At 39.6% G+C, this 17,500-nt stretch overlaps 1 protein-coding gene across 2 annotated transcripts in view; it reads right to left on the bottom strand.

Annotated features, from left to right (window-relative positions):
* The window catches only part of runx3 (RUNX family transcription factor 3), a 55,683-nt gene that overhangs the window by 15,608 nt on the left and 22,575 nt on the right, over window positions 1-17,500 (bottom strand). Inside the window, exons 4-6 of one of the 2 annotated variants that reach the window (XM_017464142.3) lie at window positions 16,233-16,389; window positions 13,597-13,701; window positions 845-1,012 (exon numbers count right to left, since the gene is read on the bottom strand). In XM_017464142.3, the coding sequence (XP_017319631.1) occupies window positions 845-1,012; window positions 13,597-13,701; window positions 16,233-16,389 (430 nt within the window). The remainder of the gene's footprint in view (window positions 1-844; window positions 1,013-13,596; window positions 13,702-16,232; window positions 16,390-17,500) is intronic. The other variant, XM_017464143.3, reaches the window with a different exon arrangement.

Genomic DNA, 17,500 nt, shown 5'->3' with positions numbered 1-17,500 from the left:
CGTAGAGCTGTATCGCCTTTGCCGACGAACGTACCCATTAGGGTTCGCAGGAAGTAGGGCTCCTGTGAGTGCTAAGATACAGACTCAACCGTTTCAACCGAAGGATAAAGACAAGTGTTAACAATGCAGCAAACTTTGTTTTGAGTCATGCCAGATATTCATTTCAAATACGGTTTAAATGCAGGCAAATACGGTAGCTGTAGAGAGTTCATGCGTTCAGTGATTCTGAGGTTTTCAAGACGAATGAGTGAGTCAAGGGTGAGTGTGCAGCAAGCTAAATAAAAATGAAAGGTAGAATTGCAAAGACTTTCGCCTCTCCAAACACACACACTCACACACACACACACACACCAGCATGGGAACCAACGAGTGGGTGGAGGAGCAGGGTGTAAAATTAGCTAGTGTGCGTGTATGAGAAGGAAAAAAGGTGAGAGAAAACACAGCGAGAGATAGCATGTCTGTTTTCTGTTCTCTTTTTCAGACATGCCATCGCGTTCGCCTGGCTTTACATTTGTCTGAGAATGTACACACATTGTCACTCTGATCGTGTCTGTCTCTATTTCTCTCTCTCTCTCTCACAAACACACACACATACACACACTAAGAAGAAAGACTGACGTGGGTGTACATGTAGTGAGTGGTTGTGAGATTCCAAAGTCTGTGGTCTGAGGTTATGCGTGTATCTTAACTTTGACACTCACTCACACACACACACACACACACACACACACACACACACACACTGTCTGGGGCATCCTAGGACAAAATCATGCATTTGCAAACACTAAGATGACTCTCTCTCTCTCTCTCTCTCTCTATCTCTCTCTCTCGCTCTTCCACATACCTGGTATCTGGGTGGTAGTAGTAGGGCCGTAATGGCTCTGGTGTGAGGGCCGGACGGTGCCGTTGCCGGGGCCCACTCTCAAGCTGGCACGCTGATGATACCTCTCCATCTCACTCAGCCGTTCGTTGAACTGGATCTTCTGAGAGTCCTCAGGCTTCACTCGGTGACCTGAACACAGTATTAGTTCTTCACTTAACTAGTGTTTCGATTATGTGTCACGAGCGCCATCTTAGAACGAGAGCACTACTAAACCCTAAACCTGTGATTCGCTTGGCAGATGGGCCGAGTCTCAGAGCTTTCAGAAAATTCGTCAATTCCTTCGGACCAATCGGAATCGAGAATTCAACAGCTCTGCGGGTGAATGCGGCTCTAATATCACTCTCTTATAAGGGGGTACAAGGAAGGCTGTGTTCCAAATTTATGATGACTGAATGAAACTGCAGTGAGGGGGAAAAAAAGACGTGAACCCGGTTGATCCAAGATGGCTGCTTTAATGATCTTACTTTCGTTTGCTGCACGTCTTTATATTTATATTTATATTTAGTGTAAAAGGGGAATTTTGTACATTTAATACTCCATTAAACCATCTGTTTAAAAGATAACATTTCAGCAAGACTTTTCATATTTCAGTTTCAACTAATCCTTTTTATTCTTCGACCGCAGAAGCGTAGAATATACTTCTTAAAGTGTAACATTTTATGATCATTTATTAGATTTATTTATTTATTTATTGAAAATAACCTTGTATCCTTTTCTTGGTCGCTCTTAAACAATTCGAACCTAACAATAACAAACCATACACACATTTCACTTTTACTATTCAAATTAAGCAGGTGTGTGTGTGTGTGTGTGTGTGTGTGTGTGTGTGTACGGGTTATTGTCAAATGTCTCGCTCCACACACCCCCTCTGAACAAGTACACACACACGCACACTCTCCATCGTACGTGCAGGACGTCGGACCCTCTAATGGAAGGCCTTTAATGCGACTATCAGTGTGACGCGCGAGATCCATGTGAACATTCTGCGGTTTTTAATGTGGAGTAATGGGGCACATTTGAATATTTTATATTGACACTGTGGGGCACAAACGGACTCTCAGATATGGATTCCTCTTTCTCTGCTTAACCGATGGGCAATATATCATCTGTCCTTTCTTAGCCCCAGGGTGGCGTATCTGTTCTTTTACCGCTCCTCTCTCCATTTGTTGCCACTCTCGCTTATTGGTTCGTCTGTGTTTTTTATGTGTTGTGGTTACAGGCTTGTTATACAGCACAAGCCAGAGATAGAGAGCGAGACAGAGGGAATTAAAAAAACCAAAACAAACAAAAACGTTTTCTCAAAAAACGCCGTCCCTAGATTTGGTTCCTGGATCAAATTGAGGTCTGTGGTTCACAATCTATAGCAAGAGACCCGCATAGAGTAAGTAAGGAATAAAACACTTGGGGACGTGTCGTTATAGGAAAATAATCGACGACGGGTTGGTGTAATGCAAGCTGACAGGAAGAAGAATTACTCTCACATCCTGAAGTATTTTTTTCCCCCACTTATACCACAGCAATTTACCTGTGATTCAATATTTATATTTATTAAAGAACAACATGTTGCCATTTTTTATCAGTTTATCGTTACATGTGAAAAGGTGTTCAGTGAAACAAGTTTCTACTATCAGAGCTGCTCTTATAGGCTAGAAAATGACATGTGAACTGGGGTATAAAATATTATACAATCTTTTTTACTGGCTTGATGGTTATAGCTTTCATTAACAACCTCGATAACATTTGCTATTGTGATTCTAAGCCTAAGTGTGTGCTTATTTGAATTTTAATGCATTTTCTCTAAAAACTCAGTAGTGATTTATTTATTTATTTATTTATTTATTTAAATTGTGTAACCGGTTCTTGGGGTTTTGTGGGTGAAAAATCCAGGAATAAAAAAGCTCAACGTTCCATTAATAAAAATAAATATGAAGGCACATACTGTATTTGCCTAATGTGTATTCAGAAAATAAATCCGTGATGTAATCATAACAGGTCTGTGAATAATTCTTTTTTTTTTTTTTTTTTTTTTTTTCGCATTATGAACGACCTTTAGTTGGGAAATATTTTATAAGTTTCATGGGTTTAAAAAATATCACTGAAAGCACACTGTTTTAAAAACTCATGAGAACATAGTTTTGTGATCATGAGAGAAAGAAGAGAGCGAGAGGGATAGAGAGAGAGAGAGAGAGAGAGAGAGAGAGAGAGAGAGAGAGAGAGAGAGAGAGAGAGAGTGATAAACATTAAGTATCCAAATAAATGCTTATAAAATGTGTGTGTGTGTGTGTGTGTGTGTGTATCCTGGTGTTAAAGCCTCCTGTTTAAATGTTCCTGGGAAGCCCGTGTGTGAAAGTGTGGGGGTTAGACCCTGCTCGCACCCTAACAACCGTACCCCAACCCCCCCTCCTCTCCTGTCCTCCCGCTTTGGGCTGTATGAATATTTCATGTGTACGGGGGCACTTAGACAGGAATGTGGCATTTTTTTCTCATCATGATATCATAACCACAGAACAGACAGGGCAAATGGACGGGGTTCACGAGGGAACGGGTTCAATTCAAAATAAGCACTCAATACACTCTACACACACACACACACACACACACACACACACACACAGAGACACACTTTATATATAATTAGGTGAAGCACTTTTTAAGGCTTTCACCTGTCAGATAGTTATGAGCCCTTGCCAAATGGCTATCATGTAAAAACTCAACATAAATAGCCCGCGTTGCATGTGAAGTGTGTTATACCTCGGTATAAAGCTCACGCTCAGCTGTGTGTGAACTGACAAAACCTGATTAGCCAACTGATATGTTGCATTTCCTTCCTTCCTTCTCTCTCTCTGTCTCTCATTCTCTCTCTTTCTCGCTCTTTCACACACTTTCTTTTCCTTGCTACCGTTGAAAGAAACATATGGTCCTCGCTAGAGACTACAGGAAGACTGTTTTTTTGGATGTGTTTGTGTACTGTATAGCGAGAAGGCAGGGCTGACATTCGATCCCTCACACTCGAAGGCTTGGGCTCGGATCCAGCCCGGGCGCACAGTAAATATTTGCATCAGTGTCAATAAACGGGGCCAATAGGTGCGTGATAACAGACTAGAATCGATCTGGAGCTGAGCTGGTTTTGAATAAGTGCGAAATAAGGGGTTGTTTGGAAGGAATTTGACTAAGAGGTGTTTGTTCGAGCCGGCGTGTCCGCGTTTCCTCGCTCAGCTCACACGGTTTGAGTGTTTAGGTTAAAAACCAAACATTTGAAACCCAAAGAAATGTCATTTCTTTTTGGGGCCGTGTGTGTGATGCTCCTATTTAAGATCTTGAAGAGAGAGGGTATGTGAAAGGAAATGAGGGGTGAAGATGCTTCCGTATCACTGCACCTGCATGCCCTTTCCTGTCAGTAAAAAGAGTGAAAAAAAATCCCGTCTTATGCAAACTAAATGATTTGAACTATATTCAGACTGGAGTAAAACAGGCTCTACAGTACATGTGCAAGGCCCTTTCTTTCTTCTCTAGATTCAACGTCACTGTTTTATTCTTGCCTGTGTTTTGTTCTTTGTAGAAGTGTAGTGGTCTACAGACTCCCGAACTAACATATATAACCTTTCTCATCTGGTTGTTTATATATAGAGAGATAGGGTTTTCAACATGATATTAAAGGAGGGGAAATCAATGTTTAACCCTTTACTGCGTGGCGTTGCCATATGGCAACAATTCATTTATCTCTATTAATACAAAACTACTATTTTCCTATGTACCTGGAAAAAAGGGGGCTTTATCTTTAAAGGGGCGTTACAGGGCAGTGGTAGACTTAGCGGTTAAGGCTCTGGGTTACTGATTGGAAGGTCGGGGGTTCAAGCCCCAGCACTGCCAAGCTGCCATTCTTGGGCCCTTGAGCAAGGCCCTTAACCCTCTCTTCTCCAGGGGCGCTGTATCATGGCTGACCCTGCGCTCTGACCCCAACTTCCTGACAGGCTGGGGTATGTGAGGAAAAGAATTTCACTGTGCTCTAATGTATATGTGACCATTAAAGACTCATTATCATTATCTTTGGTTTGAAAAATGGCATGTCACATGACCAGGATGTCCTGATCGCACTTCGTTTCCTTCAATCACATGGCACGGTGAAGATCATCATTGGTGGGCCCTCAACAATCGGATCAAATTTGCAATATTTAGGCAAGAGTACTAAGAAATACTCAATTGAAATGGGATTTTACACACATTTCCCCCAATGACGTTTGGCGTTCGAGAGTTCTGCACTAGATCTACATGTCTAAACCTGCTAACACTTGAGTGTAGCATTGTGCAAACTGCATGCCTAAATCATCACACACTTACCTCAAGTGTGGTTTCTGATACTCACGTGTACAAATAGATATTTTACAATAGTGTGTCACTTTAAAGGTTTAATGTATTAGACATGGCCCAGAGTCTGAAGGTGAAGCTTATTTTGTAATATAACACACAACGTATTGCATAAGTATTCACCCCCCTTGATCTTTTCCACATTTTGTAGTATACTAAGTTGTAATTATGTCACGAATCTACAAAAAAAAAAATCGCTCATAATATTCAAATGGGAGACAGATCGATATAGTTTGCATTATTATTAACAAACAAAAACAAATATAAACATTTGTGACTACGAACGTCTTCATCCGCTGCTGTGAAACCACTGCATATTAATTCTTGAGCAACCGGTTTCTATCAGAAGTTGCATTATCGGTTCAGTGGGGTTCACCTGTGTGTAATTAAAGTGACGGTATAAATACACCTGCTCTTGGAAGACACTAGAGTTTGCTAGAGAACATACCTAAAATAAACAGTATCATGAACCCCAACGAGCTATCAAAACGAGTCTGGGATTGAGTTCTGGAAAAGTTTCAATCTATTATGATTATTATTATTATTATTATTGCATGGCACAACCATGACTCTGCCTAAAGGATGCTGTCTATCAAAAGTCACTGACCGGGTAAAGAGGGGATTAGTTTAAGAAGCAACCAAGAAGCTAGTGGTAACTCTTAACATGATGCTTCCACCATCATTCTTCACTGCTGTGTATTTGTAAATCCTTATGCAATCTTTTTTTTTGTTTGTTTTTTGTGTAGAGTCATGACATACAGTATAATCCAAATAAAGTCCGTTTATGTGGAAAATACGTGGAAAAGTTCACTGTATTTCCAGTTACATATTTTTAATGCCTTTTTATGCTAGTTTTATGTCTTTTGAGCAAACAAATAGCTATTACCTCTTAGCAACTTTAGCCCTGTATCTTCACTGTAAACCTAATGAAGCAAAGTTCAGACACAGAGTGTGCCTTGGCTAATTGACTATATCTGAGGTACAAAGAAAGCTGTAAGTTTCATGGTTCCTTTAATCTATGAAAATGAAATCTACTTCTAATGCTAACCCAGAAATCCTCCACTTAGCATGTGGCTTGTGTGGGTGCGCATAATTGTTTGTGCATGCAGTTAAAGTACACCCAGCATCCATAGTTGTGGTAAAATGAAGAGAGGGATTATCCCTTTATTAAGCTGTCGTCGCTCTAAGGCACAGTCTGTACACTATTTTTACACAATTCTCATGTGTAAAACTCAAAAAAAACCAAAAAAACAACAAAAAAAACAAGTCGCACGTATTAATCTCTCTTTTCAGGCTTTCGGTCCGTTTGTGCTCCTAGCGACGAGTACGAGCATGTAACAGAAAGGATTTTCCCAGAGTGCCTGGCTGTGCTTTACAATACGGACAGACGCAGCATTGGTGTAAATAAGCGAGTGAATGAGTGAGTCTGGACGGGTGATAAACAGGAGCTGGAGTATATAAAGGTTTTGAATTTTTTTTTTATCTGCTTTTGGCTGCTTGCCTGAACTCTGGCCCAGCAGTAGCTCAAAGTAGGCCAGTAGAACAGATCAGAGGTGCTCTGTAGACACAAAGTCTCCTATGTGCATCTAACGACCGCTACAGTTGTTACTTGTGGGCATCCGGCGTATTTTTCTTGTAGTTCCGGTGAACAACGGTAGCAGCCAGAATGCATAGTCTACAGCTAACTAGCTATATACATACACTCACCAGAGGCACCCAGAATCCCTGCTATGCGCTATCGAATGTCTTTACGTCATTACTTCCTAATGTCTCTATATACAGATTTACTGACGGGTCAGTATATGATGGGATAAATTCGGTAAAAACCACGGTTAATAAATAAGAATTAATTGCAGGTAGGAACTAAAGGTGTGAGTGAGGAACTGAAGAAAAGTCAGATTATATGCTATATCAGGATTTAAAGATATGAATACAGCAGCTATGGACTCCTTTGTGTGTGTGTATGAGAGAGAGAGAGAGGGAGAGAGAGAGAGTATTTGCCTGTGGATTTGCCTTTTTGGAGCACCGTCACAGCTCCTTTACTGGAAGTCCGGGCACAGGTTTTGGCGTATCAATTATTTGCAGAATTTTTCCTTTAAAAAATTTCTGGAAAATAAACAGTGGAATTATTTCTGGGCCGTTCCCGTAACACTCTCTCTCTCTCTCTCTCTCTCTCTCTCTCTCTCTTGCTTCCTATTTCTAGCTTGAGAAACCCCTCCAAGATGGTTTGTTTTGATTGTACGATGGTAAATTCAGAAGGATTATGGTTCATTGCTTTTGTGAAGTATGAATCAGCATGAATAGATCCTAATGGCACCTTTTTAAGGCTTAAACGTTGTGTAGTTGTACACAAACTTGGCCTGTCTTCTCATTCCCCAAGCAAAGAAACAGGAAACGGTGGATTAGGGAGCGAGGGAAGAGAGAAAAGAGAGAAAGACGGGAGGTGTGTTGCTGGTGGTTTTCTTCACCTACTCCTGTGATGTTTCTTTTTAGTGCTATGGAAAGCCTTTGTAACAAAGAGGGTAATTTTGTCATTATTACACGGCTTTAATCACGGTGACATCACATGGCAACAACGTTTTCAGGTTTACGAGGGAAGAGCGGGCTTTTCCAGCAAGTGTGTGTATGTGTGTGGGTGTGTGTGTGTGTGTGTGTGCACAAATCAGAGCTTCAGTCCCTCTCTCACTTCATTTAATAAAAAAAATGTTCTGAAATGAAAGGCAAATGAAGCCAATGAAAGGCTGACAAGGCGGAAGATAAATAATTGTGTGGTGTGTTTCTGTTTCTTTCTTCTCGAAAAGACGTATTTAGGCTAATATTCCCAGCTTTCACTCGGGGATTACAGGGTATTAAACACCAGCGGGGATCTCCCCCTTTTATAAACACAGAGACTGTCTATCTGTTTGTGCATGTGTGTATGTGTGTGAGTGTGTGTGTGTGGGTGTGTGTGTATATAATACAGGGATTGAGGTATACCAATCTAATAGATGTGTTTTGGTCAAAAACAGATGAGGGAATCTTTTGCAACCTGAAACCAAGCAAATAAACAGACAGAAAGTAAGTGTGTGCGTGTGTGTGTGTGTGTGTGTGGCCATTGTTTCATACACATAATGTCTAATATATATATATATATATATATATATATATATATATATATATATATATATATATATATATATAAATGTATGAGATAACTGAACAGGACAGAAAAAGGAAGCTATCAGTGGCTGCAAGCAGATTTCTGAGAAGGCAGGTTGTGAAAAACCCTCGAGGGACTGCAAAAGACCTGCAGCAAGACTTGGTGGCAACAGGCGCTGAGGTTACAGTGAGCACAGTAAGGCGTGTACTAAATGCAGAAGATTTCCATGCCAGAACTCCAAGACGTTCGCCACTACTGACCCAAAAGCACAAGAAAAGTCACTCAAAATCATATATATATATATATATATATATATATATATATATATATATATATATATATATGTAGGCCACAGACGTTTTGGGATTCTGTTCTGTTAAGCGATGAAACTTTTCGGCATGATGGATTAGAGGTATGTCAGGAGGGGGAAGAATGAAGAAGTAACACTGTCCACAGTCAAGCATGATGGAGGCTCAGTGATGCTCTGGGGCTGCTTTGCATCGTCTCGCACTGGAAACCTGCAGCGTGTGGGAGGTGAGATGGATTCATTGAAGTATCAGGAAATCCTAGGAGAAAACGTCATACCGTCTGAGACGAAGCTGAAGCTTGGGCGTCATTGAACCTTCCAACAGGACAATGATCCCAAGCAAACCTCAAATTCCACCAAGGCTTGGTTGAAGAAGAGGTCCTGGAAGATTCTACAGGGCCGTCAGAGTCACCTGACTTGAACACCATAGAAAATCTCTGGTGGCATTTGAAGAAGGTGGTTGCAGCACGCAAACCCAAGAATATTACTGAACTGGACGCCATTACTCATGAGGAAAGGGAGAAGATTCCTCAGGAACGCTGCCAGAAGCTCTGCATCTCGGTTGCAGCAGGTCATAACAGCAAAAGGACGCTCTACGAAGTACTAAAGATGCTCACCATGAAGGCGTCGAATCATTTTGAAACTGGAGAAATCATTATAAGTTGCATTTTCAGTTGAATGTGGGGAAACCACTTGAAGCATTCGTTGTGTTGAACTATTTCAATTGCTTTTGTTTGAAAGTTTGTAAATTCTGACAACAAACTTGATAACAAACCTGAAAATACCACAACATGTTCCCTGAAAGTCTCTGGTAACTTTAGCGACACCATCAAAGACTTGCGAGCCTATAACACACACAGACACACGCAAACATAGTGAGCAGCTTTTCCTTTTTTATCTTCGGCATTGACGCGGCCTTTGAAGGGCCCTCGCTCTGTTTGGCGACATCAAAGTCCACATGACGCTATTGTCCCGTTCAGGAGAAGGCCATTGGAGTGATGGGCGTGGCCTAGTTTATGTACACACCTGGCAGGTGCTTCACACACATGCGCGCACACTCGCACACATACGTACAGGCAAAGAAGACATCGCCATATCACAGGCTTTGTTGATGCATTTGCAAATCTTACACAGGTTTCGGTGGCAAAATGCAAATCGGACAAATCCATCAAGCTTCACTTAAGTCTTTTTTCTTCAAAAAGATTTTTCTTCAAAATCTGCAGCGTGCACTCCCTCGAGCAGACTGAGTTACAGGCCGGCGTCCATGCTGACTCTACATGAATACATATATGCGTATATATATATATATATATATATATATATATATATATATATATATATATATATATATATATACAGTACCGGTCAAAAGTTTGTGGACACTCGACTGAAATGTTTCTCATGATCTTAAAAACCTTTTGATCTGAAGGTGTACGATTAAATGTTTGAAGCTGGTGTCAAAAAGGAAAAGCAGCCGATAAGAGTCCAGCGTCAGTGTGAACTCGTTTAATACTGTTTAAAAAGCATCTCAGGGAAATTCCTCAAGAAATCGGGTGAGAAAACGCCAAGAATACATTTCTGGAAATTCTAGGCGAAAACGGTGTCTACTTTGAAGATGCTAAAATACTCAATTATTTTGATTTATTTTTTTTATCACAACATAATTCCCATAGTTCCATTTGTGTTACTGTAGAGTTTTGATGACTTTATTATTAATCTAAAATGTGTGTGGAAAAAATAAAATGAGTGTGTCTAAGCTTTTGACAGTAATGTATATATAGTAGTGCTATAGCTATGATGTATGTATGTATGTGGTAATGGGTGCGGTTAAGTATATATGCTTTTAATAGGGAGGGTCTCCACACTTTCATCATTTTCATGCTTTTCTTGTAGATGCTTCTCCTTTTGGGTTTAACACCTCATTTTGCAAAGATGCCAGCTCTCGCTGTGCGTCTCTGTGCACTTTCAGTGCAAGTTCAAGTGACTCTAAGTTTCTAGTTCCAAATTTTCTAGCTCCCACTCTCTGGGTGTGTGTTGGATGTGTGCGTGTGACTGCGTTCTTATTGTGGTTCGGCTTGTGGGAGTGTGTGTCTCTGTGTGTGTGTGTGTGTGTGTGTGTGTGTGTGTGTGTGTGTGTGTGTGTGTGGTCCTGCACTTAGCTTCAGGGAAACCCTGGTCCTGTCTGTCAGGTTTCTCTGCTCAACCTTACAGCACCATTCTCCTGGCAGCTCGATCAAAGAACCGTATGCGCGCGCACACACACACACACACACACACACACACACACACACGCACACACACATGCACACATACACATGCATGGCCTTATACAACCCTGTGCTTAAGAAGAAATTGGGTGTGGCCTTATTTGAAAAATACCATGATGAGCCATCATCATACTAAATTCTAAGGACACACACACACGCACACACAAATGTGTAAAAATGGAAATAGAAAAATTAGAAATAAGGGAAAACCATTATCATAAACTTATCAGTGTCACCATCATCACTGATATCTCGGTCATCTACACTTTTTTTCCACAAACACGCACTATGTTAGTTTGCTGGTGATGAGCGGAGACGCCACACACACACACACACACACACACACACACCCACACACCCACACACTGACTGGCTGCAGACTCATTTTCAGTGTAGCTTTCAGCAGCTAGTTGCACCTTGTTGTTTTGATGATAGCAAGCAACAACATTTTTTTTAATATAGAGTGAAAAGTTCAAGAGAGTGTGAAGTAGTGTATATAGAAGACCTGCTGCTACATAAGGTGTGTCTGTGTCGGTGGCCAGGCGTGAAGAAGTGTGTGTTGTGTTCGTGTGTGTCTTTACGTGACATCAAGTTTCATGAAGCAAAATGCTGCTCACTGAGAAATACAGACAATAATAACCCCCCCCCCCCCCCCCCACACACACACACACACATACTCACAAATATATCGATAATATACTAGCATGCTCGCATGAATGACAGAGAAAGGAAGCACATCTACACACACAAGGTTTTACTTTTAAAAGTGAAGCCTAAACCTAAAACTAACCTCAACTTCAGTAACTTTGGTTCTTAGCTATTTACGTAAAAAAAAAAAAAAAAAAAAAACATTATTGTTATATGTGCTCACATATAAGATGATAAAAAAAACATCTGACAGAAAGTATTATTAATCCCATGACATCCAATCATCGTCTCCATTGTTACTCACACTAACAAATATTTTTCTTTTAATTCCATCTCATTCCAAGAATATTATATACATTTTAAGAAGTTAAGACTGTTTACTAACACTTCCTAAATATTAATACTGAGAATGTCTTATTTTCATGATGTAATTTTTTTTTCTTCCCCAGGCAAACCAACACATGAAACCGTTCACTACGTGATAAAATTCTCATACGCACAGACAAATTTAGCAGCTTGTGCATGTGTTGCATGCACGCTCAACACCACGAGTTCGCTTTCTTGCATGCACGCCGCTCCTATTTAAATTCGTACAGATGCGAACACAAACAACCGTGGTCTCTACATCTCTGCGTCTTGCTGTCTCACTCTCCATGTCTGTCTCTCGCTCTTTCCTCCCATGGTAATAGGTCTGTGGTCGAGCCCTGCATTAGCCCTATTAAACCCGGCTCCATCCCGCTGAACCGCTGAAGAGTGTTAAGTCAGCAGGCTCTCGTGCGGTCAAAGGTTCGACCCCAGTGGAGGAAGGAGAAAGAGACCTTGACAGTTTTGCGGCTCGAGGCCGCCCTGTTTCTCTTAGCGGTCTGGCTAATGAGCAAAAGACCTAGGCTTAATAAGAGTCCACAACTGAAGCTGGCAACCTTCTAAACCACAAAGGGCTGCCTGGGTCGTCTATGAACACGTCAAGTTGGCAACTCCCAACACGTTGTCCACCTGATTTTTCAGCTGGGGCTTTTGTTGTCTTCAAACAGGACAAAAGGAGATTTTGGGAACAGTGCGTTATCATCTGTCAGTGACTCATGCAGCTGTTTTAGCCGTGGGCGTATCGAGAATAACACCTACGCTCTCACCTTGACTCCTCTGCCTTTGACATCATTATCTTAATATAACCTGTCCAATGACTACTGAAATGACTGGTTTCTCAGATTGCGAACACCACCTGCTTTACTCTCTAACAAAATTCTTTAAAACACTTTCAACTCTCATTAGACATACATCTTAACTTGAATCTGGCATTCCACCAGGAGCGAGTATAGGCCCATTGAAAATATCATACACTGGCCCCTTACTTTACTCCAACATGATACATGTAACGATAGCGTTCAAGAACGCCCAACCTCCTGTTTGCCATTTTATTTGTCCCTTGCCAGTGCCTAGAGCAGAAAGATTGTTTGAATTTGCACTTTGGCACCTGATACAAAGTGATCCACCTTTGATCAATGCTTCTAAATTGTCCTGTTTGATCAATGCTTCTCTATTGTCGTGATGAAAACTCAGGGCATAACTAATGCCAAGATCTTGGTGCTACATCATCTGTAAACACGACTTAAACTTCAGAACTGCAGCATGACTCATATAGACTAATATAACTCCTGCATTGGGTGTTATATGGGCTAAATCTATTTTAGCTCAGGCCACAGACTCAGTGACTACTGGTTTGTATTTAGCACATATCACAGTACTATTGAACAGATGACACCCTAGCTTTTCACACACCACCAGGCTCACACAGCAATTCAACTCTAATTTAGATTCTATCACTTGGTCTATTTGTAAAATAGCCGCAAGACAGCAAATGACTTGAGAGAGCTGTGTTTAGTTCAAAAATAGTAAGAAATTGTTTTGGCTTATTCACGCACGGGTATTAAAGCGACGGTTGGAAAGAAAGAAATACAAGTAAAAAAGAAGAGGCGTTTTGGGTACTCACGTCTAGGCTCTCGTGGGCCGTCCACTGTGACTTTGATGGCGCGGTGGTATGTGGCCACTTGGGGTGGTCCAGTGAACACAGTGATTGTCAGAGTAAAACTTTTTCCTGAAATACATAAAGGAAATTATTTACAGTACATCTGCTGTGGGCTATAAGAGGAAGTGGGCAAGGGTACTTTATTTACTAGATATCTTCCTCAGAGGTTATGTGGCTTGGGTCTAATTCATTGTCATTTGCGTCACTGTGGTGGGACACTTTTGGTCAACCAGATGCTTTTCAAGATGCTCAGAAATCAATCCTCTAAATGATGTGTGGAAAAGACTCTGGCAATTTTATCCAGTGCCTATGAGCAAATACGATGCTCAAAATGCACTAGTATTCAGCAATGTATTCACAGCAAAATCTCCAGTGCTGAATAAAACAAAACACTACAATTTGGAATTCAGCAGTTAATTTAATAATAAGATTCTGAGATTGATGCTATATACTGTGGTCAGTTAATATTACATTCACTTTGACTATTTATTAGGTTAATGTACAGGTCTTAGGAATTCTTCAGTATTTTGGCAGTAGTGCAATTAATCACTTTTTCTCCAACTTGATGAAGCATTCGTCAGAAATATGTTGAAATCAAATCTGTCGCTATGGTATTACAGTATCTTTCGAGTAATGTATAAAGGATTTTTTTTAAAGTTACATGCATAGTATATAAATGAGCAATCTAAAAGTGATGTTTACTTTTAGCAGATTATAGCAAGATATATGAACTTAATATATTGTTTAATTTATTATATTTTCGTAAGGGCTTATGAAACTAAAATAATTACAAAATATAGTTACAGCGTTTGCGTGTTTTAGCGTCAACTTAGAAGATGTAGTTACAAAATACACTGTTTGATCCAGTTCAACCTAAAGAAACTATTTCACTATACATGGATAGTGTATAAAGGAATAATCTAAAAGTAATGTTTACTTTTAGTAGGCCATTGAAACATATATGAACTTAATATACTGTATAACACACTGTATTTTCATAAGAAAGTATGGAAATATAGTAATTAGCGAGTAGATATACAGTATTATATTGTTGTTGTTTTTTTAGAGTAAACTCAAAACATGTAGTTACAAAATACACTTTTTGATCCGGTTTATCCTAAAGCTAAAGCATTTCGCTAGCACATAGATAGGTTCATCTTTATGTCAATTTTATTTTTAGTAGGCTTTAGTGATATATGTGGACTTTATGTACTGTATAGTACAATATATTTTGAAAAGGGCTTATGGGAATATAGTAATTAGCAAGTATACAAGAGATAGAGATACACAGTACTATATTAGCTAAAGCATTTCCCCAGCACATGAATACGGTAATCTTTAAGTTGCTAAATTTTATTTTTAGTAGGACATAGTGAGATAGCAATATGGACTTTATGTACTGTATTATACACTATATTTTCGTAAGGGCGTCATTAATTCAATTAAAAACCGTGTCTTTTTTTTCGTTTTGTTTTGTTTTGTTTTGCTTTTTGCTTGTGTAGCAATCATACAGATTGTTCTGGATTATTAGCACGAGCCTGTTTTTGTTTTTATTTGCGCGCGTGGCTGTGAATCGCGCGTGCGAAGCCAAAGCAAGAATGAGCTCGCGCGATGTAACGGTCGTTTTCCAAAAAAAAAAAGAAAGAAAGAAAAGAAAAGAAAAAAAGTGCTGAAACCGGCGTTTTGGTTTATGTTGAGAAACAGCTGTTATAGACTCTAAAACCACACACCTCCGTGTTAAATAGTGTGTCAAAATATTATATGGTACACGCTATATATGGTGGTTGTGAAAGCGGTGTTCGCTCTGCTTGTTTTAGTTATACGAGTTTATTTTGATATAGAAGCTAACAGGCTAACTAGGCCAGAGACTCCAGTTGTGAATGAGAGGAAGGCTTGAGCAGCAGGGTGGAGTAATTGACTGCAGAAATGAAAGGTACTCTTTTTATTTATTTTATTTTATTTATTTATTTTTTTGTTAATTCCTCATTCCCTTCATCCCTCTGTAACTGTTTAAAAGTCTGGAGTTTACCGGAAAAAAAGTGAGCCAGGAGCTAGGAGAGAGAGGAAACGAGGGAAAAGGGGCTGTGAAAGAATCTCAGCTATGTAGGATGTAGGGTTTTTTTTTTTTTAAAGGTGTGTAAACAAGCTAACCTGTGGTTTTTTTTTTTTTTAATCCCACACACAAACATTTAGGCTTTAAAAATACTTCCGAGCTCAAATAATTGTGTTTCTTCTTGCATATCATATGGAAAAAAAACAACAACAAACAAATCCCAAAAGCACCCTTATAAAGGTTGCCTTAAATAATAAATTTAGGCACCCTATGTAGTGCACCATATATCCAACAAGGAGGCGTTTGGATTTGGGTTTCAGTCACGTCCCTTTTTTTATTTTTATTTTTTTTATTTTTTTTTGATAACGTGAGTAAGATGATGTGAATGAGCTATTATTTCTTTCTTTATTTATTTATTTATTTATTTTTCCTAGCATATTGTTTCTGTTAAGCTTTTATTATAGTGTGTGTGTGTGTGTGTGTGTGTGTGTGTGTGTGTGTGTATGTGTGTGTGTGTGTGTGTGTTTTAAATGATGTGCTTAAGCACCTCTGCCGCTTCTTCCGACAAATCTCAGGTCGTTGAAACGGGCCACTTGGTTCTTCATGACGGCGGACGCGTTCCTCAACTCAGCCGAATAATTCTCGTCGTTTCCGGCCATGACGGTAACCAGGGTGCCGTCGGGGACATCACCAAGAGCCACCACCTGCACAGGGAACCAGATAGGACAAACACACACACACACACACGCACACACACACACACACACACACACACACACGCGCGCGCGCGCACACAAAACTTTGGTCAAAACCACATCAGCTGGCACCCATTGCTCTGTAACACCCTTACAATAGTATACTAACTAATAACGCACAGTATTTCTATTATATACTTATCATCAACAATCATCTATCTACGTAAACAATATACCTGTTTATTTAGGCTATTATACAGTATAATCATCATAATCAGTAATCACGTCTAAACCATATTCCAATTCCCAGTTATTTTTTAATTAGGGATCAATCCATAAAAGTGTTTATCCAACGAGCTTTTAAGCTTTTTTTTAATCGTTTTTACAAGACTGAAAACGATCATTAAGCTTCAGTTAAGGGATGTTTAGCCTATTTATGTTGGGTGTGACTGACTTGGCATGCACTATACACTAGTAGTACTAGGATGTGCACTGACAAATCGACCTGTAAAGCCCGAAATTATTCAATCCAAATTTATAACGCGGTATTGTGACCTTGCTTGATGTGTAATCGTGAAGAGATATACGGCTAGAATCTCAACACTCGAACATGTGTGTCTAATCTAGAGCGTGAAAATGTATTCACATGCGCGTATACTATTCATATAAACAATACAGGTGAGGTTTATTTCGGTGGCCGAAAACGAAACATTCAAAATGGTGTATACATAATAGAGAAATAAATAAGCTTAAAATAGAGTGAGTGAGATTATGTTTAACAGAGATGAGTGAAAGGATATTTAAATAATAATAATAATAATAATAATAATAATAATAATAATAATAGGCTAATATAGGCTATTAAAAAGATGCACAAGTCAGCAACTCATTCTTGTTTTTGGTCAGCAGTAAGGAATAATTCCCCGACTTGTGGTTTTCTTGCAGTTTTAAAAAGATGAAAGGTGGTGCAAAATTTTTTGTACATTTGTGTGAAGCCAAAAAACAAGTCAGTCATATCCGTATTGTCAAATATGAATGTGTACATCTACAAAAGAATAATAATAATAATGGTAATGAATTGAGAGAGAGAGAGAGAGAGAGAGAGAGAGAGAGAGAGAGA

The sequence above is a fragment of the Ictalurus punctatus genome, chromosome 3 (genome assembly GCF_001660625.3).
Source record: "Ictalurus punctatus breed USDA103 chromosome 3, Coco_2.0, whole genome shotgun sequence".
Lineage (NCBI taxonomy): Eukaryota > Metazoa > Chordata > Actinopteri > Siluriformes > Ictaluridae > Ictalurus > Ictalurus punctatus.
Note: the sequence above shows the minus strand (reverse complement) of the source record. Positions and strands in the feature narration are given on the sequence as shown.